Genomic DNA, 10,359 nt, shown 5'->3' with positions numbered 1-10,359 from the left:
CTTCGACGTGCTAACTGGCAAAAGTTTACCGACGAGTGCCATATTAGAGTGCAGCCGACCGAGGACGACAATGCAACGTCTCTTGCACAACAAGTGACATCCACAATTACCGACACTGCAAGGTCTTGCATTCCCTTGACATCACCTGAGCCGCGCAGGATCCCTGTTCCCTGGTGGTCAGAGGACAGCAAGGCGGCAATTCTTAAGCGGAAGCGGGCGTTCAGGGTTTTAAAGCGTTCTGCAACGACCAACAACCTCATCGCTTTTAAAAAGGCCAGAGCATTTGCGAAACGCACAATACGTGAGGCAAGGCGTACATCATGGAGGGAATATGTAAATGGTTTAAATCGTCACACCCCACTGAGTGCAGTGTGGCAGCGAGTTAGTCGCATTTCCAGTAGGAGCGTCTCCACTGCAGTTCCGGTGTTGAGAGTGGCAGGAATCACGATATTGAACACACAGGAAGTTTCCAACAATATAGGTCTCGCATTTGCAGAAAGGTGCCGACATGGAACAGACGACCCACGCTTTATTCGTCACAAGGAACAAAGTGAGAAGACGGCGATCAATTTTAGAATTCCTGACTCAGAGATCTATGAGTACAACCAACCGTTCACTGTCATGGAGCTCTGCACTGCTCTTAAGAGAGCTAAGAGTGTGTCGCCTGGATTGGATAAAGTCCACAATGATATGTTGAATCACCTAAAGAAGGAGTCCCTCCATGCCTTACTTGAACTTTTCAACTACATATGGTTGCAAGATGACTTCCCAGAGTCGTGGCGGGAGGCCATTATAGTCCCGATACAGAAGCCCGGAAAGAATAGTTCCGACCCACTGCACTACCGCCCAATTTCGCTGACTTCATCCCTATGCAAAGTGCTAGAGAGGATGGTGAATGACCGTTTCATGTGGTACCTTGAAACCCACGATTGTCTTTCCAAAGTGCAATGCGGGTTTCGGAAGAACCGATGCACTGTTGACCACCTAACGATCTTAGACACAGCTATACGACATTCTTTTAAACAAAGACGTCACACGATAGCAGTCTTCTTTGCCATTGAGCGGGCTTATGATACCACCTGGCGCTATGGCATTCTTAGCAAAGTACACAAGTGTGGACTCCGAGGTCACATGGCACTCTTCATTGAAAACTTTTTACGTCGTCGATTCTTCCGTGTCCGAGTGGGTGGCATGCTATCTGATCGCTATGAACAAGAGAACGGTGTTCCTCAAGGGAGCGTGCTTAGCGTAACCCTGTTTGCGCTGATGATCGATGATATCGCCGACTGTCTGCCACCTACCATCAGTCGGTCACTGTTTGTGGACGACTTTGCCATCTGGTGTGCGGCATCCGCAACGACGTCTGCTGAGAGGCAGCTTCAGTTATGCCTGATTCGACTAACTGAGTGGAGCCTTAAGAATGGCTTCAAATTTTCGACCACCAAGACTAAGTGCATGCACTTCTGCTCACGGATTCGAGGCTGTAGAGACCCGGGGTTGCGACTGTATAATGCCACTATCCCAGTTTGTAACGACATTTGTTTCCTGGGCCTCACGTTTGACCGTCGGCTCACGTTTAAGCAACACTTTAAGATGGTTAAGACTAAGTGTCTCAAGCGCATGAACCTCATAAAAGTAATGTGTCGTATGACGTTTGGAGCCGATAGAAGCACCCTGTTGAACCTTTATAGGGCTCTAATTCGATCAGTCATCGATTATGCTAGTCCTGTCTACGATAGTGCTCCTACATCTTCAAAGCAGGTTTTGGACACAATCCACCATACATGTGTTCGTATAGCCACTGGGGCGTTTCATACGACCCGAGCAAGAAACTTGCTGGTGGAAGCGAATGAACCGCCCTTGCCTCTTAGGAGACAACGACTTACTTTGAATTACGCTACAAAGGACTCACAATTTCCGGATCACCCAGCCTTTAAGTTCATCTTCTCTCAGACGTTGATTCGTTCTTTCTTGAGGGGGCGGCCCACGTCAGCGCGGCCGATGTGCCTGCGCGTCCGGGACTGCCTGGACGAGGCGGATATTACGCTGGATGACATTGCCCCGCACACTCTTCGGGACCCAGCTCCGTGGAGACGTCTGAGTATTAAGTATGATTTGGAACTCTGTCAGCATCTTAAAAATGGCACTTCACCACGAGAGCTTCTCACGTATTCGTTGGAACAGATCTCACAATACGTGAACTCATTACAAATGTTTACCGATGGGTCCAAGGGCTCAACAGGAACGGGTTGCGCATTTGTTTGCGGTGACCGTACCGTAGGTCTATGCCTCCCGCAGCACATGTCAGTTTTTTCCTCAGAATTGTTTGCCATTTTAGCAGCGCTTCAGTACGTTGCTTGTCGTCCTGAAAGGGATATAGTCATTTTGACCGACTCGCGTAGTGCACTTTTATCATTAGACCCGACGGCGATGTCGCGTGACCACTCATTTTTGACTCGCTCAATTTGGAAGGAATTGGAATGGCTGGACAGCACTTCCTGTCGTATCACATTTATGTGGATCCCCAGCCACATAGGAATAATGGGGAATGAAAAAGCCGACGCCGCAGCGAAAGCTGCGGCGTGTGAGAGAAACCAATACCAATTTATGTACCCGCTCGAGATCTGAAGTCAGTCATTTCCAAATACGTCCGCAATGCGTGGCAGCACATGTTCGACCAACACCTCCACGCTTTCAGGGAAATCAAGCCCCAACTGGGTGATTGGGAATCCTCCCATCGCCGAAGCCGCTTCCAGGAAGTCGCCCTTTGTAGGCTTCGGTTGGGTCATGCATACGCCACACACTCGTTTTACTTGACGCGTAGGGATGTGCCACGGTGTGATAGATGCGGGGACCGGTTGTCTGTTGAACATGTGCTCGTCTCATGTCGGCGCCTTGAGACGGAGAGGCGACGATTTTTTCCTCCAGTGCCCCTTCATCGGTTACTCGGTCGAGACCCATGTGGTGAACTTGGAGATACACTCGCATTTTTAGCACACATTGACTTTGACGTTATTTTCACTCACCCCTCAGTGTAAGTGCGCCAGTGATGCTACCTGTTATCAGTTGACAACATACTTATCGCGTCGTCGCAGAGGTAGATAAACGTCATCGAGTGGGCGCAAAATGGCCCCGATGCCGACGCGCCCTTAAAACCCAAATCACCACCACCACCGGATGCACTGGACAACTTACGTAAGCTTGAACCTTTTTCGAAATGAGTAGCAGAAGTGAATTCAAACCTGCCTGCCGATGATCCTACTCAATTTTCAGGTTTCTTTTTGAAGCAGCGAGCCACAGCTTTACAGGACACCAGCATTAAGGGGATTATACAAGGAGCAAATACCAGTCGTCAAATAGCCCCACCAATCTGGGTTTACCTTGTTTGTCCTTATTTGATGAGACGGTCTCGATCTAGGTATCTTACACTGGGTACAAAGGAATTCCTGTAAAACCCTACCTGCGCTGTAACTGGCGCCTCCAGCTCTCTTAATTTTCACTTTTCAGGGGTTCAGTTTTACCCCCTTCCCTCGCTCCTACCACCCGAGTGCATCATATTCAGCTGGCTAGCCGGATGCGTGCTTAAAGTGTTACGTGTGGACGTGGCCCGTCCTGGGCCGTCTTCAACAAGATGACGTGGTCCGGCCAGTGGATGCAGGTCAAAATACGCTCCGACGAAATTCCTGGTTGCAGATCATATGCGGCAGCAAACGGTCATTACGATCTAAAAATACTGCAGCACCAGACGTTCATCTTCGAGGAAACCGACGGCAACTGGTAATTAACAATCAACCACACGGGTCTCGATTAATCCATAAGGGTCACTGACACCAGACAAGTAGGTATTATATGAATCGTTGTGCTAGCCGGCCCGTCAGGTGGTGGGGTCCAGTGCCTCTCTGAAGCACAGCGTCATGGCCCGCTATCCGGCTCGCCCCCCGCCCGCCCCCCCCCCCCCCCCCCCCGCCCGACAACGGACAGGTTAATTGCTAAGTAACCGGGGCCATACAAGACGCAACTTGGTGATGGACAAGTGCGTAACTCTGCTTGACATAAAACTGGATCCGTATAAAATTAATGGCATGCCAAATGGAGTTGCGAGTTTCGGTGGATAAGCACCTTCGCTCTCTTGTCCTTGCCTGTCATGAATGGCCACCTTTTTGGACTTTAAGATCCAGTTCTCGTCATTCCAATATGTCACTCTTTTCACTGTGAAACAGGGAGGGACATTGGTAAAGAAGGCATACATATGAATTCGCTATCGGAACTAGCCATGGAGAATCCTGTGAAGTCCGACACGAGGGCATCCGATTATGTCTGATTTTGGGCAGGACGTCTCACTCTCCCACTTGGGGTGGAACGTGTGTTCGCCCACACAATTTGCATGGAAATGGGTGTGTTGCAGGTCCATCCACCGTTTATCACCAAAGCAGTCCGATTACAGGGGCCTGCGTGTCTGCAGGTATTCCGGGAATCATGGTCCCTTCGGCGTAATTAAGGCGTTATCAAAGCGTACGCATGACTCGCCCGTTCTGCTGCCGTATCGCTTCGCGACGTCTCCTCTCAGTAGTGCGTTTCTTTGCGTTTGTATTGATACTTCCTACTGCGGATTGAGCGCGATACATCGAGCACATGAAACTGAAAGGCAGAGAGCAAGTTCCGGACTGCCGCACCAGGCAGGCAAATAGCATGTCACAATCAGCTGGGCGGCAGGAACGGAGGCATCGAAGTGACGGGCTGGAGTGGCAACGGTGAAAAACAGACGTGAACTAAACACAGCCACTCATATCGCCTTCAACTCCTGTGCATCGCGCCATTCTAGAGTTGGTAGAAGTCACCCTGCATTGGTGGGGCAAGAAGCTCTGTGCACCTTACGCGGCGGCGTCACCAGCTCACTGGAGCTTTTCCACCTTGCACATGATAGGGTGCGCGCCGATAAACAGCGTCGCCCCCGTGTAATACTTCAGTTTCGTCTCGGGCGTGGCCGTGAGGCGGTAGCGCTGCAGCAGGTAGGCCAGCAAGAACTTGCACTCCATCATGCCCAGCCGGCTGCCGATGCAGGCGCGCGGTCCCAGGCCGAACGGCATCCAGCTGTACTGGCCGAGCTGGCGGCCCTGCTCGCCCAGCCAGCGGTCGGGCAGGAAGCGCTCCGGCTCCGGGAACACCTCCGGGTCGCGGTGGTACGGCCACAGCGGCAGGATGACAGTCGTGCCCTTGGGGATGCGCAGGCCGTCGTACTCCCAGTCGCGCGTGCAGAGTCGGAAGTGGCGCGAGATGAGCGGCGAAAGGCGCAGCGACTCCTGTATCGCGGCCTCCGTCACCGGCAGCCGCTGCAGCGCCTCGTACGTCAGCTCCACGCCGGCTGCCTCTTCGGCGATGCGGGCGGCGACGTCCGGGTTCTTGGCGAGGAAGTAGGAGGTGATGGTGAGCGTAGTGCCAATGGTGTCGTAGGCGGCCATCAGCATCTCGGCGCCCTGCAGCATGACGAGTTCTTCGGTGATGTTGAGCCTGCGACACTCGGGCGTCGGCACCTTCTTGTCGATGGCGTCCATCAGTGCGCCAATCAGGTCTGGGCGCTCGACGCCTTCGGCGCGCCGTTGCTTGATGGAGCTGCGCACCAGGTTCAGGAAGTACTTGAATGCGGGAACCAGCTCCCTGCCCATCATGTAGTTGGCGATGCTGGGGAACGAGGTCATCAGCGTTGTCATCCACGTGTCTGGGGTGTCTCCCTGGGCGCTGAAAGCCGATGCGTACTTGACGAACGTGCTACTTGTGTCTGCGACGTTGGGCACCTTGATGCCAAAGGAGAACTGGGCCATGATGTCCAGCGTCAGCGGGCCGAACAGGTCCTCTCGCATCGACAGCACTGAGGTCTGACGCATCTTCGCTTCCATTCTGTGGAATGCCTGCTGAGCGCACTCAACCATTGTGGGCATCATGGCCTTGAGCTTGACACCGGAGGCCAGCGCAGGAGCGAGCATGGACCTGAGCATCTTCCACTGCTCTCCCGGCTTCATGTCAAGCATGTCACGGCCGTACGGAATGTCGAACAGGATCGGCCGGTCGGGGAAGTGGTCAAAGTCTTTGATTAAGATCCGCTTGGCCAGCTCCGCGTCAGCCACAAACACCTGCGGCCACGGGCCTTCGTACACGCCCCAGACCTTGCCAAAGCGCTTGGCGTTGCGCATGTCCTCCTGGTCGGTGGAGGTGCGGGCGGGGTACCGCACGCTGCCCACGAACGGGTACGGCTTGACGACGGGGATGCCGAGCTTCTCCAGCGTGCCGTAGTTGCGTGTACCATACTTGTACAGCAGAACCAGCAGCAGAACGACCAGCAGCACGGGCAGCAGCACGAGCTCCATGACTGCCGTCGCCTCCGCCCCGGAGAGCGCAGTCCGACCCGCTACCGACGGCGTCCGACCCCGGACGCGGACTGCCGGGCGGCGCGCGGGTGCGTTGGGACCGCCGCTCGCCACACGGTCAAACTCATCAGGAACACTCAACAGTCCGACTTGTCGCATCGTTCATGGGCTGGCGGTTAGGAGCCGGGGTTCCTTACAGAGAGTGGTGCGTGGTCGCTCCACAAGACCCAGCGGCTGGTTTACGGTGTGTGTTGCGCCGCCTGTTTGCGGTGCACTCATGAGCGCCGGGTTAGTGAGCGATTTGCTGAATATCACGAAGTGCTTCGTGTTGTAAGCTCTTCGACTTGAAGGCTGAAATATTTTTTTGCACGTGGTTGACTTTAATGTGGGCGCTACGAGGGCCGCGCACACCAGTGTCCGGCCGTGTACCGGTGCTGCAGTGCAGTTCGCTCCCGTTCCGCAGCAAGCTCCTTAATCGAACCCCGGGCCACGAGAGCATCAAACTTTGCTATTAAATAGGCAGAAGGTTTCATCTGCATGGCACTCATGACGGAACAATAATGGCAGACAATATGCACTCTATTCACAGTTTGTGGACAATTCCTTGCGGGGCCGGATTTACAGAAAACGAGAAAATAGAGTTCTCCAACGGAGAGCTTGCTTCGCCCCGGCACTCTCCGTCGGAGGAAAGCGACGGAGCTGCGGATTGCACTTGTGTTTAAAATGATCGTGGGTAAGCAATGTATGTCCGCAATAAATAAGCTGAGGTTCATACAAATCGACCAGACAGAATGCCATCGGCTGTCCACAAAACTCCGAACGTCTATCCAGGTCCGTCCAATTGCCAAATAAGAATGCTGATGCTCTGGAGTTCTTAAGATTTAGAATCCAATCGGCACCTCTTGTGCAAACACGGGGCTGCCAGCGTCACTGTTACATCGTCTCACTGCGTTCGCTTCCGCCTCCACCCACTGCTGTTCCCGCCCGATCCAGGGTCTGTTTGGACGGCCGCCGCTCAGCGGAGCCGGCGCGCGTGATTGGCTCTTGGCCATGGCCCGTCATACCGATCAATGAAGAGATTCTACCAGTCACCAGCGACGAGGCCGACCAATGAAAAGATTCGGTCAGTCACCAGCGACGAGACGAGGCCGAGAAGACCGTGACGGGGAGGCCCCCCCCCCCCCCCGTTGGAGCGAGCCGGGCCACCGCCGCCAGCCCCGTCCCTGCTGGCGGCGAGGTCCCAGATGCGTCGCGAGGTTGCCTGCGTATTGGGCCTCCGACGCACGGGTAGGTGCGTGGCCGTACAGTCGATGCGTTCTAAAGCCCCGGCGCACGGGTAGGTGCGTGGCCGTACAGTCGGTGCGCCCTAAAGCCCCGGCGCACGGGCACGGTGCTGTTGATAAATTGTTTACTCTATGGGCTCAGGATCAGGTGCGGCTCTCGAGGTGCCGTCACGTGTGACCGAGCGCGCTCGGGAGAAGTGGGCAGGCACGCGCCTCTGTTCATCCTGACCTTGAAACCGCGGAAGCAACAGTCATAATGTTGCGTCATGAGGGCTTTCAGAACTCGGATTCCATCCCGCACCATCATATGTGAACACTTAGCACGGAGCTCAGGTTGGGACGTGGAAAGAAACTGATCACAAGCCCCGTGGTGCTGCAATTATGGAAAGCTTTTCCAGCTTGTGCCCGAGTCATGTTGTGCAGTCTAAACATCAGATGAGTGGGTCGGTAAATGCTGTTCCCGGTGACATGCGAGATATCCACCCCTTTCATGTGTAGGGTTAGCTCTCGCCATTCAACCACGTTCGAGCTCAAACTGCTAATTGGAGCAGAGTTGGGGAGTTTGATACCTAGTCAGTCAATGCATGTCGCGTTGCGTCAACGGAAAGTCTTCCAGGTCACGCCCCAGTGTGTGTTTACCAACAGCATCAAGTAATGGCACCCATCCCCGGCAAAAACTGCGGCATTCATGAAAACACCAAATGATCTTCCAGTGCCGGCCGGGCGGTAGTAAATCTGCTGCGACGAACCGTTGTATGATGAGTGTTCACATGTCGGAGGCTCGGAACAGCCTGGCCCGGCATCTCGGCACCAACGACGCCCCGCGGGCACGCAGGCTGACAGGCTCAACACCACGATCCACGTCCTGCATAGGTGTATTCAAAACAAGCCGTGGACTAGTGCATTCCACCACAAATCACTACCCTCATTCGTGATCACATTCAATAAAGCACATGGACGAGGGACACCAGAGCGCCCAAAACCAGCACCACTTGACTAGCTTAGGAGAGAGGACAAGCCTTATCAAATCAGCCGGGAGCCTAAGCTCGATGATAACGCAGACAATCGGAACACTTAATCGCGGAGGTGACCAGCCGTCCGCCGCCGGGTCGGAGGTGACGGGGCGGGGCGAGGGGAGGGGCGTCACAGGGCCGGGGCAAGCGCCTCGCCTTCAACGGCTGCGCCTCAGCCACACAGCTGGTAGCAGAGGTCGCGAGCGCACGCTGTGCCGCCCAGCGTCCGTGACGATCCAAACGTGCCGTCCACAGCTAATGAATCACATGGCGCCGGCTGCCGGCGGCGGCCCGGCTACCGCCACCTGAAGGGCGAGAGGGCCGACCGGACCGTGTCCAGGGTGGAGCCGACCGCGGCCAGGCCGGGCGCCGCCTGCGGGCAGCACGGCGGCGGCGTCAGCACGCGGCGGGGGCGGCCGCGCAGCGTGCCGCGGCCCGGGCGCGCCCGCCGGCGGACGACACACACGAACGCGGCGGGTCATCACTCGACAGCACAGGACAGCACGACACCTTGGACTGCCGTATGAGCACACAGTAAGCCGCCGGCTGCTAGCTGCAGAAGGTATCAGGAGAAAGCGGGAGAGCTGCGGTTTCAGTTTGCACAGCGCTATGCTCGGGTCAGATCGAGTCAAGTCGGAGCGATTCGGACTGTTTAGTTGGATACAGGTGGTCCAGTTACCCTGAGCTCAGGACATACCTGGGATTAGTGTTAGGTCCACTGGAGCAAACAGCTGAGTCAAGCTTAGTTATAATTCAAAGTTCAAGTGATTAAAATACAATTGCCAGCTCAAGACTGCCGAATATTTAAACGTGGTTAGTGTCTGCAGACAGCCGCACTCTAAATCTCAATCTGTTATCATAAAACGCCAGTCCTCACAGCTGGCCGCAAGCTGCGAGCCAGTCCCACAACGTCCGCCAAGCTCATCCTAGCTGGCCACGGGACTTTCCCCACACGGACACTGGACGGACGGACTGCAACTGGCATGCGCGGCAGCACAGGGATGGTTTCGTCACGGGACACACGGCACGCGTACACCACCTGTCACCGGCGTCACGTGCACGTGACGGGCTCCTCGGACGGCGGCACCTCCGGCTGCTGGAGCAGGCGGCGAGAGTGCGTGTCAGCTCGGGCCCGTGCCCCGGAGCCCAGCAGAGGTGGCGCGCCGCCCCACGTCACAGCCAGGCACTGTGCTGCCCACGGCTGGAGCGCGCGCTGCTGCCCCGCCATTGCCTCAGCCCGGCTCGGCCGAAATGATCACGGCATGAACGACGCGCCGATCCCGCGCGGCAGCATGCTGCACCAAGCGCCCACACACCCCGTGATGCACGGCACACGTCTGGCCGACACAGGCTGAGGGTGCTCAGGTCCCCAGAACGTCAGCTGGCTCGGCGGCTCCCAGAGCACCCCGCACGGCACGCCCCGAGGAACAGGCGTCCGCCCGCGCGGGCAGAACGCGCCGCTGAGGTGGCGTTACAACGGCACCAGACTGCGACCGAAGACGGAGGTGGCGTCACGCCAGACCCGAGATGAAACCACGTCAGACCAGAGCAGACCCGGACACACACACACACACACCCGACAAAGGCCAACCTGACCCACACACGCACACCCGGACAAAGCCCCGGAGGGCGGGGTCACCACCTACAGCGGCGGCCGGCCTCAGATGCGGGTGCGGCCAAACGCGCCCTGAAACACGGGCG

The 10,359-nt window shown here is 56.0% G+C and overlaps 1 protein-coding gene across 1 annotated transcript; it reads right to left on the bottom strand.

Annotated features, from left to right (window-relative positions):
* Positions 1 to 4,570: 4,570 nt before the first annotated feature.
* Positions 4,571 to 6,379, bottom strand: LOC119096808 (cytochrome P450 3A29-like). The gene has a single exon (XM_037219753.1). The coding sequence runs from the start codon at positions 6,360 to 6,362 to the stop codon at positions 4,893 to 4,895; it is 1,470 nt and encodes a 489-aa protein (XP_037075648.1). The 5' UTR covers positions 6,363 to 6,379; the 3' UTR covers positions 4,571 to 4,892.
* Positions 6,380 to 10,359: the final 3,980 nt, after the last annotated feature.

This window comes from Pollicipes pollicipes, unplaced genomic scaffold, assembly GCF_011947565.3.
Source record: "Pollicipes pollicipes isolate AB1234 unplaced genomic scaffold, Ppol_2.1 Scaffold_4295;HRSCAF=5057_pilon_pilon_pilon, whole genome shotgun sequence".
Lineage (NCBI taxonomy): Eukaryota > Metazoa > Arthropoda > Thecostraca > Pollicipedomorpha > Pollicipedidae > Pollicipes > Pollicipes pollicipes.
Note: the sequence above shows the minus strand (reverse complement) of the source record. Positions and strands in the feature narration are given on the sequence as shown.

Excerpts from the sequence above, each read along its gene's own strand:
- LOC119096808 (XM_037219753.1), bottom strand. The coding sequence starts at position 6,362 with ATGGAGCTCGTGCTGCTGCCCGTGCTGCTGGTCGTTCTGCTGCTGGTT.